The sequence below is a fragment of the Cygnus olor genome, chromosome 24 (genome assembly GCF_009769625.2).
Source record: "Cygnus olor isolate bCygOlo1 chromosome 24, bCygOlo1.pri.v2, whole genome shotgun sequence".
Lineage (NCBI taxonomy): Eukaryota > Metazoa > Chordata > Aves > Anseriformes > Anatidae > Cygnus > Cygnus olor.
The window spans coordinates 4,271,200-4,288,473 of record NC_049192.1 but is presented as its reverse complement, the minus strand read 5'-3'; the positions used below and the strand labels follow the sequence as shown (position 1 = coordinate 4,288,473).

General features: G+C 40.8%; 1 protein-coding gene across 9 annotated transcripts in view; it reads right to left on the bottom strand.

Moving 5' to 3' along the window:
* PPP1R12B (protein phosphatase 1 regulatory subunit 12B) overlaps positions 1-17,274 on the bottom strand; it is a 119,613-nt gene that overhangs the window by 66,272 nt on the left and 36,067 nt on the right. For all 9 annotated transcript variants that reach the window (XM_040536301.1, XM_040536303.1, XM_040536302.1 and 6 more), the window contains exons 5-12: positions 15,889-16,033; positions 14,192-14,266; positions 11,655-11,734; positions 10,944-11,089; positions 6,420-6,529; positions 3,383-3,577; positions 2,761-2,843; positions 968-1,093 (exon numbers count right to left, since the gene is read on the bottom strand). In XM_040536301.1, coding sequence (XP_040392235.1) covers positions 968-1,093; positions 2,761-2,843; positions 3,383-3,577; positions 6,420-6,529; positions 10,944-11,089; positions 11,655-11,734; positions 14,192-14,266; positions 15,889-16,033 — 960 coding nt within the window. The remainder of the gene's footprint in view (positions 1-967; positions 1,094-2,760; positions 2,844-3,382; positions 3,578-6,419; positions 6,530-10,943; positions 11,090-11,654; positions 11,735-14,191; positions 14,267-15,888; positions 16,034-17,274) is intronic.

The following is a 17,274-nucleotide window of genomic DNA, read 5'->3' as shown; positions in this document are numbered from 1 at the left end:
TGTTCCATCTTCGGGACCGTTATTTATTTCAGGGTCTAGAATTTGGTGAAGGAATCTAAAACCTTGAAACATTTCTGCCCTTTTCCTTAAGCACAAATGGCTTTGCACCATGACACACGCTGTTTTGATGGTTTCCATACTAGCTAAAATAAAGGTGATGGTGCAGTACTTGCAGAAAGTGCTGATCCTCCTTCTCACAACATGGATGAAAGCCCAGTAATGCATTATCTGCCTTACCAGAGGCCATTCATTCACCTCATTCAGAGATGGCCATTACCTTGTACTTCTAGGAAACTAAGCCTCTGCCTTCCAGAGAGGTAAAAGATACTGACTATTATAGAAGTTAACGTACAGCATTGCTTTTCTGATTCTGCTTGGCTAGTCTACCAGCAATCAGAAATTGCCTCTACAATGTCACGTACACTGTGCAGAAACTGGTTCCTTACTGCCACAAGTAAATGATTTGAGACATCAGTCACGCTCTTTAACAAGTGTCATAAGTCATGCATAAGAACATTGCCATTTTTCTGATAATCTTGATGCCATAAACATGTACTAATGAAAACCAAAATCAGCTATGCTACAACTTACCTGTTAATAGCTATTTGAACATTGATTTCAGACTGTAATTACTTTATTCTCTTTTTATGATCAATTTCACTTTTATTATCTAACCATAATACTAATATAAAACTGAGAAAAAACATTTTGCATTTGAATTATGTGAATAAGAGCATTTGAATTCAGTACAACAATTTATAAGTCAACAAAAGTGACAGTCTTTAAGAAGACCATTTAGCATGACAAATGTTGACAAATCTTAATTTTCATTTCCTGCGTTCAGAAGAAGAGGGTTTCAAGGCCAATTACACTTATGCAGTGAGCAGAAGGTGAAAGGTTGAAGTTTGGGAGGCATGCTGAGAGTAGAACTGACTGCTGGGAACCTATGTAAAAGAATTGGGCATACCTTTTCAAGTATGTAGATACATAGGTAGTAGGAGCACCAGAATGGGGAGCTTCGTTTCCCTTGGATTCATCCCTCCATGGCTGCCGGGTGTAAGAGCCACTCCGCACTATGTTAACGGCTGATTCTCTAATGCAGGAGAGACCACAAGGTTTCTTTAGAAAAACTTTCAGTCTTTGACAGTTCCACAACACAAATCCTTCCCTTACACACATAAACACTACTGTTTGGAGGTGACATCTCTTTTAAACGCTTCTGCTGGCCTCCACATCAGCTTCTGTGATTACCAGCTGCATTATTTAAGAATCACAAGATGACATGATGTTTGCGTAAAGAGGAACAAGATTCTTTTCTAGTCAGAAAAGTTGCAGTTGAAATTTAGGCTGTCCATAGAAGTAGCGTAAATTATTAAATAACATCACTTGATATTTTTTCCTCCCACCTTGTATCAAACAACATTGAACAAAAGGACAGGTATTGCAACTGCAGTGAAATTATTTATTCTCCAAGGTTCCAGGCAATGACAGTAGTCAAAACAACTCAGTATGAAAAATCCTTTGCTATACTTAGCAGCAGAAAACAGACAAATATTTGTCAGTATCTAAAACTACTTGACAATTTATAAATAAATTATTAGTAGTCGTATTTATCATATTTATCTGAAATCAGGACTCCTTCTCCTTACTCACGCTTTAGCAATATTCTGCTCTAGTTTTGGACAGGACCTTAACCCTATAACGTAACACTTGTCAGCCCACAATGATTTTTCATTTTTCAGTTGCAGTATCTGTCCTGGTGCCCTTTCAGACATCTCTGGGTTCCATAAAGTGATACTCAGCTGTTTTGAAATGAAGGAATAATTGAAAAAATCTGTACTACAAAGTACATCTGGGCACCATCTGTTCATGCAGTCCAATCCTCCTCACTCTGCTTTATAGAGCAAAGGACACTTATCAGCAGTCAGCTGGATATGCCACTCAATTCAAGCCACTGCCAAAACCGCTCAGGCTTATCAGTCAGTTAAACACAAGTTGTCTGCTGCAGTCCAAATCGCAGTGGCTAGCTGAGATTAAGCAAGAACACAGCAGGGAGGTTCCAGCAAAAGAATCTCAAACTGTGAAGTTCTCTCATGGTGGTCATCTCCTGTGACTTTTTCACAACAATTACAGCTCACAGTAACTTTTCTGTTTGTGTCTTTCTATCGCTACTGTGGAGCTGTCTAGAAGTAAGGCCAGGCTAATTTTTATTCCAAACCACGAGAACCTGTTTGCAGAGATAAGCAATTCAACCATGTCTTGATATGCTAGATATTTATCCCATTGCTAATCTGGTTCTGTTCAGAGGCAACTACAAACAATTCCTGTAAAAACAGCCCCTGCAATGGAAACAGTTCTGTACATGAGAGAGTTCACAAACTCCAGTGAATCAAAAAGTGACAGAGATACGAACAAAAGGGACTGAAGGCAACCATTGAGCAAGTGGCAGAAGTACAAGTGTAGGTGCCAGTTACAAAGTCAGGCACTTACACACAAAATGAAAAACCAGGCAGAAATCCAGTTTCCCAGAGGGAGACTGTATACGTAGAAATATAGGGATGGAGAAACTAATCCACTGTCCTGCTCACCTAAATGAAAGACAACGTGCTAGGACTGTTATAGAGCAGAGAGATCTCCAAATATTGTGATTACCTGTGCAAGTCAGGACTGCTGAGAAAAAATATGAAGCATTAATACACAAAAAGGTATTTCAGAGGAACTGTCTACAAGATTGAAGCTGAGCCTTAAGTTCAGTCTCACCTGTTTTCTTTTTCTTCTAAATCACTTGTACTGCTTAGTCTTCTGGGGGCTATTGTGGCAAGATAGCTCTTGTTGTCTTTATCCTGATGAAGCAAAAGTAATTCAACTGTAAATCTGTTAAATTTACAGCACATACAGTGACAACTAAATTCACATCCAAATTTCTTCAACTACAAAAGCACCCTCTTGTCTAGGGACAACTGCTTTAAGGCATTTTCTTGGGCAAGGCCTATGTCAGCATAAAAGCATCAGTTTTGAACATGATTTGCAGAACAGCATGTTAGTGAATAAAAGCAGCTTCTAATTAAAGTACTTATAGATAGGCAGCTTGGTTACAGCTAGTGAATACATGGAACGGGATTCACGAATACAGCTAATGGGTATAGGAGGAATCCATTTAGATTATGGTGAAGGGGAATTTCTACAGCAGGTATGTTCTATTGTCCACGTTAGATATTTGCCGGTAAAGAATGGGCCATGCCAGACTGGCAGCCCACTTCAAATTGAGCAGGAAGTAGGTCAAAAGGAGCACTGAACCCCAGTTATGCAAGGACAACTGTGATGGGATAAACTCTGCTCAACTGGGATACATGAAATCATCTTTGCTGAAGATGAGCCAAACCTTTTCTTTGTTGTCTAATAACGCAGATATCCGAGGACTTGATGAAGAACGATAGATAGAAGTCTTATCTCTCTGAGCCTCACGAGTAGCAGCAACTTCACTCAACATGTTGTGGCTGCCAGTCTTCCGTAGACCCAGCCGCCACGATGAAGGTGACTCGTCCTTCTGCTCATCGGACTTGTTGAGCCAACTGAACTGTAGAGGAGAAAAAGGGACATTTGGAAAAAGAGAACTGCAATGCACAATTTAAGAGCTGCAAGTGTTTCAGCAAGCCACACTTCTTGCTGGGCTGCACTTGAAAACGTAAGATGGAGTCATTTTGATTTCCTGCTTAGCTTTCATTACACGACATAGCTCAAGATGAACTCACAGGGTTGCAAACTGCAGTAGTGCCCTCATCCCCAAGGACAGATGATGAAAGAAATCTTGTGTCATTGTGCAGCTCTCCTTGCCTAACACAACACCCTCTGCCAGCTTTGTAGAAAGAATATAAGGAACAATGAAGCTTCTATTAGAACTCATTTACTAAATAATTCTTCCTTCCTAAAGGCAGAAAACCCCAAAAGCAATCAAGTCTTTTGGGACTAGGTGCAAATAAACCCCCTACACAGATCGAACTGGTGAGAGCCCAGCAGAGGCCATTAAGATAACCAGGGAGCTGGCGCGCACAGCACAAAGGGAGAGGCTGAGGGAACCAGGCTCGTTTAGCATGGAAAAGAGATGGCTAAGAAAGGGTTTAATTGCTCTGCTACTTGGGGCAGGGAGGTGAGGGTTACAAAGGATATAGAACCAGACTTCTCAAAAGCCTACAGTGAAAGGCAAAGGAGGAACAGACAAGTTCCAAAAAAGGAAACCTCACTTCAGTGTGAAGGAAGACATAACCTCCCCACAGGAGTGATGCTGCACTGGGACAGGGAGCAAGAGGTGGGGCATTCTCCAACCTCACAGAGTTTCCAGCACTCAGCTCAACTCCTGTCGAGCAAAGCAACATGACAGAGGCTTGAAGCTGCCTGTGCTTTGAGCAAGAGGTTGGACTACAGGCTTGCAGAAGCCCCTTTAACTGAAATCTTTCTATGGTCAGGTAACCCCATATTCCAGACAGACAGAACGGACCTTTGTGCATTTTGTTCCATGAGGCACTTATTGTTCCTCAGATATGAAACTGTTTAAATGCACAACTTTAGCTATAGTCATTAAGTCTTACAAAAAGATGCCTACTGCCATTCAGGAATGGAGCCTGGGACCACAACAGGTACTTCTACAAAGACAAGTATGAACTTGTGTAGAAAAATAAATAAATGAGGAGTTATTGGAAAGGAATAGAATACAAAACAACACCATCATACCTGTGTTATTGTACAATCACATCTTTGATACCATGCACAGCGCTGGACTCCACAGCTCAAAAGCAGTACAGAAAAAGGGGGGAGATTCAGAGAATCATAGAAAGGCTTGGGTTGGAAGGGACCTTAAAGATCATCTAATTCCAACCCCTGCCATGGGAAAGGCAACAAGAACAAGTAGAGTGAGAGCACTTTCGTATGAGGAATGATTCAGTATATGAAGAATCTTCAGGCTGAGATGTGACCAGCAAAATCCTAAGTGACATACAGAAGGGTGAATAGGGATCGATTATTCATTGTTCCTTCCCACAAAGGAATGAGGGGCAGCAATCAAAACCGACATGTGGCAGGCTTAAAAAAACAGGTGCAGGAAGCTCTGTGTAATACGCAGTCAATCCTTTGCCACTGGATGTTATAGGATCCCAAATGTTACGGGCACGCAAATAGTGACTGGAGAAATTCACAGAGGAAAAGTACAACAAGGGGTACCAAATACAAATAATACTGCAGACTCAGCAAGTCCCTGAAATGCAAACTGCTGGAAGTGGGAAAGAAGTCCAGCTAAATTCTCCCATCTTCTCTGCTATCTTGACGGTTGGTGTCAAGGATAGGATACTGGTGTAGACAGCCTTTTGGTCAAAGCTGATATAAACATGATCATACTATGTTCTACGCATCACAAAACACCTGACATAATCCAGAATACATCTACTTGGGACTTCTGGCCCTCAAAGTCATTTACCAAGACTGCAAAGATAATACTATCGCTGCAGTATTTTAGCAGTGTCTTTTTCTTAGCTACTGCAGCACTTCCCAGCACCCTTAATACTACCTTTAATATTTCCCCTACTAAGTAAGCCTGAGTTGAACAATGCACAGAGGAGCGATATTTTATTTAATTTGGACAAGAAATTAGACTTAATAGTATGAAAGAAGTAAAAATAAATAAATAAATAAATAAATGTGACTAAGCAAGAAACGTTTTCCCTCTGCCATGCATCTAGTACTTCAGTCTTTCCACAGTGCCTGCACTGTATAGCTGTCCTCCATATTCTGGTACAAAAAAAAACAAACAAACCAGAAGCATAAGATACCTGTCCTCAACCAAACACGGAGCCTCCTAGTGCCAAATAGCTGAGTGACACGAGAGCTGGAGAATTCAGATAAGACGTCAGTAACTCTCCTTCACCTTTAAAAAGCTTTCATAGCCTAGCCATCTAGTCAGATGCAAACTTTATCCCCTCTGCTTACTGGGCTATAACATCGTGCCACTGAATAAAGTGAGTTTGGCAAGTTAGAGACACTTTAGATGATGATGCCAAATTCACTGCTGATACATCAGCAGGAACTAGCCTTTGGTGAAAGATCTCCTGCTGGTAAGAGATTGGCATCAGCTATCTCGGAACTGACAGCAACACAAAGCACTTGTGGTAAGCAAGGTTTCTCTTGTGGACACAGCAATTTGTTCTGGAGGGTAAGAGGCTGGAAGAGGCATTGTATCATACAAACATCCTTCTTTGCACTAGTCCTATAATGTTGTTAACACAGCATCCGTATCAAAACTGCATACTGCTGTGCTTTCCTAAGTTCAAGTCTCACTGCTCCTCTGAAAGTCAGCTTCAGAGTGTATTTCCCAGCAAAGCCGACTGCTTTCAAGCACTCTTCAAATCCCCATTGATTCCAAATTCACTTACTCTTCTGGCAGATGCAGTGAAGGAGTTGGACTCTGGTGGTGGTATTTGCTCAGTGATGCTAGGCCTGGTTTCATGGCTGGAGTGGTTGGCAAAGGACTCTTCCTTCCTTTCTATAATTTTAAACAAGAAGAGAAACCAAATGTTTCAGTATTGCACTTTCCAAGGCCCTTCTTCACAAGCACATTGTGCACTAAACTCAAGTTCAGAGTTGCTGTGACCTCACCATGCCTTAGATCATAAAGATGATGTCAGTGCCAAAGCCAAACAAGCCTTTCTGCAAGGAAATAAATAATATTCCTCACTAAATAATATTTCCACAGTCACCAGATGGATATATTTGCCAAGCAAACCTTTTGAACTTCACCCCCAGATAAGAAAATCATTGCAGGGAGCACTTTAAGGAGGACAGACAGACTTTATCCACAATTTTGTTCCCTCTCGGGGACTTTTCTTCTTCCTTTGTGAAACTCGGGAAGAAAAGCAGAACGTGCCATTGCTACTGCAGGACGTGAGTATGTGTTATAGCACGTGTCCCCCAGGCAGGCCTGGTGGTGGATTTTGTTTCACAGTTCTAGCGCAGTTAGGAAATTCTGCCCACCAGCACAAGCACGTCATGCCTTTTTCTATGACATGCATTTTTTCTACGTGAAGCTAGGACTGATTCCCAACAAAAGTCATTAATGGGGCCCAATGCCAGTTAAACAAACCCCATCAGAGCTCACAGCTGGTTCCCTCCTTGTTAGACAATTGGAATCATCCAGTATTGTTTTTTCTTTTTTCTTATCTAGGTAGCAAGGGTGACATAAGAACATCCACCTGGCTTTACCGAAGGAAAAGTAACCAGAGACTGTCTCAAGCAATAGATTCGATTGGCAGAAGTGCACAGAGCTCCAGGACAGGCTATGTACCAAACACAGCCAGATGCAGCACACCTGAGAAATGTCCCTACACCAACGAGGCAACGTTTTCCTCTCCCAGCAATGAGTCCCTCTCACAGTCGTGGTTTTGAAAAAACAAAGTCATATTAAGTGTAATCACCCAAACTGTGTTAGCAGATGAGGAACGTGCAGTGAATACAGATCACAGCATCACAGAATGGTTTGGGTTGGAAGGGACCTTAATGATCATCCAGTTCTAATGCCCCTGCCATGGGCAGGGACACCTCCCAGCAGATCAGGTTACCCAAAGCCCCGTCCAGCCTGGCCTTGAGCACTTCCAGGGATGTGGCGCCCAAAAATCTCCTATTACATATAAAAAGCAGTTTGGTACGGAGCATCTGAGGGTGGCACCTTGGAGCTCGGTGATCAGTTTCTGAAACAAATGTTCTCACCCTTAGAGCAAAGGATTCAAAGGACATGGAAAAGAGCAAGCTAAGAGAAACATTAAAAGTAGCAGGCAGTTAGCAGGACTGACAGTTCCAGGATTAAGGATGCACTAAGGATGCATCTCCCCCTGGAAGGTCTCATGAACTTCCATCAGCATCCTCTATACCGAGTATTTCATCTCTCCAGCCTAACACCCTAAAGAGCAGGTTTCTCATTTCTCCTTGCAGACCTTGGCCATGAAGATGAATACAGAGCTAGACAAAAACAAAAACAACAACAAAAAACCCCTGCATCCTTGCCATTTGTGGATTTCCTAAGACCAAAGCCTGTAGAATACATGAGAATCCCCAAGTCTGCAGGAAGGGGAGAACAGAGCTGGCAGTCAGCAGGCGTTACAGGCTGGGCTGGATGCTGACTGTAACCCTGCTCTGGAAGCTTGGAGTGCAGAGGTCAGCTTTTAAGGTCAAGCCTAATTGCAAGGGCGCAAGCCTAAGGGGTAATGACAGGTTGGAAAGAACTAACTGTGAGCAACGTGACTGAAAGGAGTCAACTGCAGAAGAAGGACGGGCAGAAGTCCCCTGCACACCACAGCGTGGGACTGGATGAGCACAGCATCGTTCTTTAGCACAGGGCCCCCCATTTTATTTTTCTAGAATGTCATCGATAAACATTATGAACACCAATCAAAGGGAAACAGGTCAAGACCAGTTCAATCTCCCCAGAACGAATTTGGTAAGGCTGAGGATTTAGTTCTCTGATTTTCCATACAAGTCCTTCCAAAATGTGTCAGGGAACTCCAGTCTTCCCTGGTTTGCTTCAGTTCACAATAATTACCTGCTGTAATAGGTACTAGCCCAGACAATGACCAAAGAATTTCATACATTTCTTTGTTTATAAACATCCTAGTGCCAAATTGTTAACTGTCCTCAAGATGAATAAAATGGTATTAATGCACTTAGCTTCTTTTGTTTGAAGAATGTCACTGATTGTAAGAAACATGCTACTCCGAGGCACTCCAGCAATTTTACTGCTCAACTCTTCATATTTCTTAACCTTCCATTGTCTTTGCAAACCCTACAAGTTTATTGAGACTGGACATTCCCCCAGTCATACTGCAAGTTAAACTACTGCTGCAGGCTTCTACTTTGTCCTGTCTAGTGCTCAGGTAGAAAAGGAGTTAATAATTTTTTGGTTTAAAAAGCTCACTTTCAGCAATGTGATGCCTTTTTGTTTGTTTGTTTGTTTTCTTAATCTGCACTTCGAACACTTTAGGTCAATAATCCTGCTAAGAATTAGAAAGCTATGTATGTAAACATTAAATCTCAGGGAAAAAAAAAGATATATTTAGAGGAACAGGGAAGTAATTTTCACATTTTCATAAATGTACCTCCTGAATTTCCCATTTAAACTTGCATAACTAATCAAAATGTCTGGCAGGAAAAAAAAAGTATAATTGCTCTTAAGATTGTGTTTGAAACTCTAGTAGTACTGTGACATTTATAATTTTCTATGAAAAGCTATTTCTATCTCTACTTATCTTCGGAGTTGTTTTCTGCTCAATAACATATGGGTTGATGTAATCTCAGTCTTGTTTTAAAAAGAGTACCAAAAACGTGCACCCCCTTCACAAATACAACAGATGACAACTACATCCACATCCCCTTGTATGAGTTTATATTCATTTTAATTACAGATTTGAGAAGTTTACAGTGTAATTTCAATTTTGATTGAAATTTCTCAAAGGAGCCAATAATCTCTCTTGGAAAGGACAGCACAGGTAACAAAGCCTGAAGCCTGATCTTTTAGCATTACTTTAATATTTTTTGTTTTTATTTTAGCCTTAGACAATTGAAATAGATCAGTATAACATGCTTTGTATAACATGCTTTGCTCAGTGAATTAACTCAATAAAGAGAGTTAATTTAATTTTTAATTTTTTAAGTTACTTTCCATACTGAAGTACTCCATGCTGTTCCCAAATCAACTAAACACCACGTAGCTCCACTTCTTGTAGCTATGCATACTTTAGAGGCGTTTTGGTCAAGTTCCTACTATGTTTACAAGGATTGGCGCATTGCTTTAAAAGGTTGCTGCCTAGTGAAATGCTGATTTATGAAGCAAATAAATGTGACCTCTAATAAACACCTTTTTCTACCACTGACTTCCCCACTACATTTGCTCGATTTACAAGGCAAAATATTATTTCACCATGTTACCTTCATACCCAAACAGCTTTTGTAGCTACCAGCTTTGTAAAGATCAGCCTGGGTTCTCAACGCCTCTCATACTGTGATAATAATTTTAATTCATAAAAATTGGAACACAGGTGACAATTTTACTGATACAAGAATCAGGACAAAACTTTAAATTACACCTCTCTACAAGGACTTATTTATTAGTGCACTGGGATATAGGCCAAGTAAGCTGATGTTAAAAGTAGTTTAACCTTTAAACACATCGTATCTGAAGATCCATTTCTCTCTCTGTGGAAATATTAAACACAAGCAAGTCTTGGCTTACTGTGAAATTAAATATCTTTATTTAAACTTTCTATGCTGCACATATATTTTATTTAAACTCATTAAGGAAGCCTGAAAAACTATGGAAAAAGAATGAGATTGAAAAGCAGTAAGATGCCAGCAATATGCTATAATGTAAAGGCTAATGTCACCTGATGTACTTAATTCCTATTTTCCACTATGTTCTGCAATTATGATACATCACCACCAGAAAAAAAGTTCCTCATCTCTATAATTATATAGAACATCATCAGCCCTTCATTTCAGCTCTCTGATCCAAAATACAACAGGCTATTAACTTCCTACATGTTCAACTGCTTTTCTACCATCTTGCAGCAGCTCAAGTGCTCATCTGAAAATGGCCAACAAGAAAAAAAATACTATTTAAAAACAACCTATGAACAATGTGTTATCTTAAGTGAGCTGGAAGTAGAAATTAAAATACTATCCACAGCATTTTTTTCTGAAAAAATTATGCTGATGTGAAGGTTAGCATTTAGATAAGCTTTTTTAGTACACTAACTACAGTGCTCCATATGCTACATGTATACACTTGAAGTAAGACTTTCAGGATGTCTTAACAACTAAGCAAAAAAAAAAAAAAAAAACAAAACAGTTCTCAACCCAAACTCCTATTATTGCTCGGCTAATTATTAAATCCAAACTATACTGTATCTTACCTGACTCCTTTTCAGCATCTGATTCTGAAACTTCATCTTCTTCAGCTTCTTCCTCTTCTTCAGAGCTGGAACTGCTAGAGTCCTTGTTCTCTTCCTCCATCTCCATGGACTTCAGCATATCTTCCTCATAGAGGATCTTCTCTTTGCTGCAAGAAATGGAAATTTTAAGGATTACCAGGCAAGTTATTTTTGTGTTCTACTTCTCAGGAACACTTAGACAAATTTTGCTACATACAGAACATGCAAAAGGACAAAAAACAGTCCACAGACTGCATCCCAGCACTTCCAGCACTGCCAATTTTCCATGGATTCCAATGCCAGTCTCGCATTTCCTAAGTTTGCAAGCATTTCTCAGTCCAAAGAAATGCAGCCTCCTCTCTCTTTTCCTAGCATTACACAATCCATCACCCGGGCTGCATGGCTCTGCAACTTCAAAGCTGTAGTTTTCAGCCCAAGGGTTAAAATGATAATCAGCAAGAACAGAAACTGGGGGACCAAACACCAACCCAACTCTTTGTTCTATGGGTATGGGTTTGCTAAGAAACATGTAAAATTACATTTAAAAGAACTTAAATTTAAAAGGGACCATGAAATTAGCATGAACAGCAGTAGACTATTTTAAAGCAGTTGAGACCAGCTGACTGCGTACAGATGTAGCTGGCCTCCCATTACATGCTGTACAGCTTCTTTTCAAAGAGGAAGGAAACATACTTTGTGAAGAGTCCGCTTTGAGGTTTGCCATTCATGTCAGCTTCAATTAGCTTATTCCTCGTCTCCTTCTCACTTCGTAGCTGTCAAGAAGTCCAAGAAGATTACAGAAAGAACAAAGAGAGACATCTTAACAAGCCACCTCATCACAATTCCAATAATTACTCCAGCATAAGACCATCCCAACCTTGTTAGATGGAAAATATTGTGAATTTGTTTAGCAAGCCAGTTCAACAGCTGCACATGTGCAAGAGCGCTGGATGTCTTGGACTAGAGCTCCAGAAGCACGTAGCCAGACACCGAGCGCCGCCTTAGGCTCCAGCAGCAAAGAACTTAACAGAAGTTCGTGGCAGGATCTGCTGAGACCCAGAGTCAAATCGTGACTTTCATGGTACTGCCCTGCATCTGCCCACACAGATACAGCGCTGGAGCTCTGTCCATACGTGTTTGTGCGCGCATGAAATCAGTTTAAAATTTGCTGCCTGTGTACCTATTATGTACTTGCTCTCAGAGGAAAGTATTCAAGTGCGCCCTGTCCAGGCTGGATCTCCCGCAAGGGTGGGTCACTTCTTAAATCCCTCAAGTGCCAGCATAATGTATCGAACAAGAATATCCGTAATCACTGCAGCAGCTGAAATATTTTGTCCAGTTAGCAGTGTGAATTTTGTCACTACTGATGGACAAGATAGTAACCAAAAAGTCTAAAAGCACAGTGACAGCTGAGGTAAAAAAAAAAAAAAAAAAATGGGGACTGCAATTAGAGGCTCACTTTTAAGCCTGTCTCCTTTGTATCATGTCTAGCATGGTTTTCTTCCACGTCTGAGAGAAGGAGCTGACACTGGGACAAGAAGCAAAAGCTCTGCAAATTCTGAACGTAGGAAAAGCCACACGGAGTCCAGCACAAAGCCAAAATTTGGGGTACAGCATACTGTTAAACTGAATAAACTTTTGAAGTGGATCAAAGGTAAGTTTGGGAAACAGCCTGCTCCATTCATAGGGAATTCAGAGTCTGGAAAAACAAATCCAAACAAATCAAACGATTTGCTTCCAGCAAACAGAACTCCCTTTCTCTCCAGTAACAGCAGCAAATCTTTTAGCAGGGATAGCGCATTGCTCCTCTCTGTATTCTGTACTTAAGCTTTAGATTTAAAAAGTCTGATTTAAGAGCCATTTTGAAAGTGAACTAATGCACTTAGAGAAGTATTTTGGAACTGCCTATTTTATCCTTAACAAATTAAGCTTTCTATTTTAAGCAATTTCAGTGTGGCACATGATAAACACACACAATGAAATGGATCTTCAATTAAAAAAAACACACATCCACTGGAAAAAAAGATTCTTCCCTTCTTTCCAGTTCTACTATTTCCTGCTACACTCATTTAATAAATGGAAAAGGCCTTTATATAGTGCTACTAATATAGAGAACAAGGGGGGTTGCTAATCCCTCCAAAGCAAGCCTAAAAATGGGCTAGCACCCATCCAAAAAATTCCTTTGGTTGTTTTTATTTTCCTTTTCTTCTGAACACTACACTTATCTGCACAATCCCGGTGTAGTTCGATAGGAGGAAGCCCGCAGTACAACATTGGTAGTATTTATCAACACCTCATTTAGGGAGAAGCTGATTAATTTTTAAAAAGTTTCTGTGAATGTTAAGGGTGCTATTTAAAGATGACAGCAGCTGTGTTATAATCAGAGTTCGAGTTCTACCACCCACATTGTCAGTTCCTCAAAATACTTTACTGGGTTTTTATCAGCAATGTTCTCATTATGTCTGTTTCTGAATCCAACATTTTAAATGATACTTTCTGATTTTTATTTACTTATTTTTAAAAGAAGGTTGGTTTAGTTTTTGAAAGCACGCAGGCAATATAGTTGTGTAGACCAGCTGAAATAGGAAAAAATGTAATCCCAAACCAACTTTTTGGCTTGATGACTGGCTTTACTTAGATCAAGATATATTTTTGCCTTTTTTTTTTTTTTTTTTTTAATGGCAACTTTCTACTTATAACTCTTTCCAATACCTTCATTGCATTAGGAAAGAGCAGTTTAACATGGTTTTGAAATCACTGATTTTTTCCAGTCTGGAACTCCCTGAAGATTATAATTTCTTCTCACTCAATCAAAAGTCTCCCTATTGTAAGAAAGGCAGATGTGGTAACAAATATCTTTCTTACCAGTGACAGCATACTTCCTTAGATACAGACACAAAGTTGACTTGGACAGTCACTCATTAAATAAAGAGCAGTTTGGTGCTAGAGAGCTAAAAATAACTAAAGAAGAGCAATTCCAAAGATGAACTACAATTCCTTATCAGTTTACAGAATTCTGCATGTCAGCATGCTTCTGACCTTCTTGATACAATCACCCAGCTTTCTAGATTTCTAGCTACTGAAAATATTGGTGCAATTAAAGATTCTGAATGACTAACAAAAATTGCTGGACCTCAGCTTCATGCCTCTGTTGACACCATATGCTTTAGGGAACACCTGTGCACAGAAACGTAATTGGAGAGGTGGAAAATGATCACCCAAAATCTCACCACAGTTTGCTTCTTCTGCAGCATTTCTAAATGCTCTACCAGTCCCTCGTCAGCCACGTCAAACGGCGTCTGGCCCTGGAACGATACGAGAACACAAGAAGCTATCCAACACAGCATGCCATTAATGTTCCAGAAAGCACTATTTACAAGCGAAGAACAAAACTGAACGCACGCTACAGCCCCCCCCAGATGCTGCGCAATGCACCCTGCTGCACTCTACAGCAGGGAACGCCAAGTGGCAGTGATGGCAGTTTCATGACACGATCCACGATCAGAGGAATAGCGGTTCCCTCATTGCTGCTGATCAAATCTAAGCCAAGAGTAATACACTAAAGTTTCCAGGCTTGTAAAAAGCACGCTCTTGGACTGGGAAGGATTGCAATCAACCTTTTCTACTATATCATTATGTATATGAACCTCCTGAAAGGCTGACAACCATCAGCAGGCCAAAGGATTTGGGAGCTATTTCCACATCCACGGGCATTCACAAATAAAGCAAATCAGAAAAAATACTTTGGGGCATAAAATGAGAAATCATTTACATTTACGTTACATTTATACCATAACTAAAGCTATAACCACCATTTTATTAACAACACATAATGAAACCTGACGGCCAGCGATCAAATAAATACAGATTGTCTCGGCCATCTGACTATTGAGGTAATAGTTCTTGACAGGAAATAGCAGGCATTTGATTGCAGCGAATATAATTGCGTCTGTCTCTTTTCAAGTCTATTAAAATAGGAAACCCACATGCTTTCTGAACACTTTGGAGAAGCTTCTGATGGCATTTAGAACAAAAAAAGATTCGCAGTATTTTGAATGTCAGAGAGCTCACCACGGTAAAATGGGTCCTTCTCCTGCAGCTATTTCTTTTGCATCAGCTTGCAGTACAGATAGATAAGCTCAAACCACATAGTGCTACAATTCTCCTACCAAATTCTCATCTGCTTTCATTCCCTGATAATGTTCCAAGTAAACACAACCTCATTTCCTACTACAGAAGCAGTCATGGCACAACTGAATCCGCTCCAGCAGGAAGCGGCTCACAGACACTGCCTGGACATCACAGCAGGGAAGGGAAAACAAAGAACAACCCTGGAAAAGCACACTTCACCTCTTGAAAACCCATGGGCTCTTCAAGGAAACTTCTAGCAATTAGAAGTGTGGTGGTTTGTTTTTTTCCCTCCTTATTTTTTCCTTCTCACAAAGATCCTATTTTTCTTTACTCATTTCTCATGAGTGAATTTTTCAATTTCCATTTTTATGACCAAGACTGTAGAACAGGAAGGATTTAAAACTGGCAGTTTCTCAAGGGTTCATGAGTTTTCAATGCTTTGTACCTTAATATTAGTGTATTATTGTGCACTCCAAGACTTTTTGTTGTTTAATTTGTCAGGATTATACTAAAATAGGAAAACACAGATTAGCTCCTATCCTCTCACACGCTCTTGGTCCTAAAGTTTCATCCCTAATCATTCCTGGTAGTGCTTGAAATCTTTTCTTCCTTCCTTCAGTCAAGGGTCTTTATCTTCTGACACTTTTAAATGCTCTAGCACACGTGCAGGAGAATTGCTCACCACACAACTTTGTCATGTTGTTGGATCAAGTTGATAAGCAATTATGGCAAAAAGGTGATATGCATCCTGGTATAAAACACACTGCACGCTGTGCCAACGCCTGTGCTCACTAACCAGCTTGTTCCTGATGTCCATGTCGCACAACGCCTCCGCCAGGATGGAGCAAGCTTCCTTCACTCCCCAGTGCGCAGCGGCGTGGAGCGGAGTCCAGCCGTCGTTGTCTTGGACGTTCAAATTAAAGCCAGCCTGGATCAAGAGCCTGAGAAAAGAAGCAGTATTGAGTCCTGCCCACCCAAGAAGGACTTCTGTACACAGAGAGGTCACGCCATATGTCACAGAGTAGGGAACATGGTTTAAAATACGTTTGAGTCATTACTCATCTCAGCAACAGCCCGGCCGATGTGCTCACACACATAACAGAAGTGTGCAGGATAATGAAAGAAGTGACTTTGCCACTGTAAACACCTGCTGCAACGAGTCTAATTGATAAGATTGCCTTTCAGCACGTCCTAAATTGGAGAACATTTTAATTTCTAGTCTGGCATTGGTGACTCAGTCTGAACTGCTGCAACAGACAAGAGACACCAGACTCACGCAGGCACTAGGCAAACCAGCAACATCTCTCCGGGACATAACCCCTGTAACAAGGGACTGGCACAGCACCCGGCACGGACAGGACGTTTGATAACTCAAGTTCAGTGCTGGTTCTGTGGGTGAACAAGGACACACTGTAGGAATGGTCTGTAAGAAGCCAATGCTGGCAGGGCTGCCAGGTAAGAAGCAGAGACATTACTGACTGATCGCCAGCTGGGAAATTTGTCAGTTAAATTATCTACAACTCCAGCATTTTTGCAGACTAGACCTTGCACAGCCAAAGCTAAGTAAACCTGCCAGGGAGCAGCAATGCATCCCTTTTACTGCTGTGCACCTTCCACCTGCCTCCCTCCTCTATCAGAGCAAAGTGCTAAGGTTGCATAGCATCTGGGGCTTGAATATTTAAAAACAAAACAAAAGAGAGACAACTGTAGTCTGAAACTTCAGAGGCATATGCACAGTAGTACGCAAGTGATCAGGTGAAAGTACCAAGCTGCTCGTGTATCAAAACTATTATCCAACTGCTTAAATATTGAAGAACATCCCAGGGGAATTCTGCAAGTTCAGTAAAACTGCTACTGCAAGTTTCCACGGTGGGTTTCCACCATTCACAGCCACCTTCCTTCAGCTCAGGGGAAGTCTAGCATGACCCCGGAATGACACTAACAGTCTTGAAACTCCCACAGCTTTACACTGATGCATTACTGCGCTAACTAAAACAGCCATCCTATAGCAGCGGCATGCTTCTCTGTGAAAGAAATTTGAAATCAGGTTCTGACTTTATGTTGATTCTCCAGCTGGCAAAAGGGAGGAACGTAGTTGTTAAGAGACTGAAGGTCACAGACAAATTCTGTCTCATCGGAGAGTTAGCTAGCTTCTGGCTTTCAACCCCTTTGGTTTAAGTCA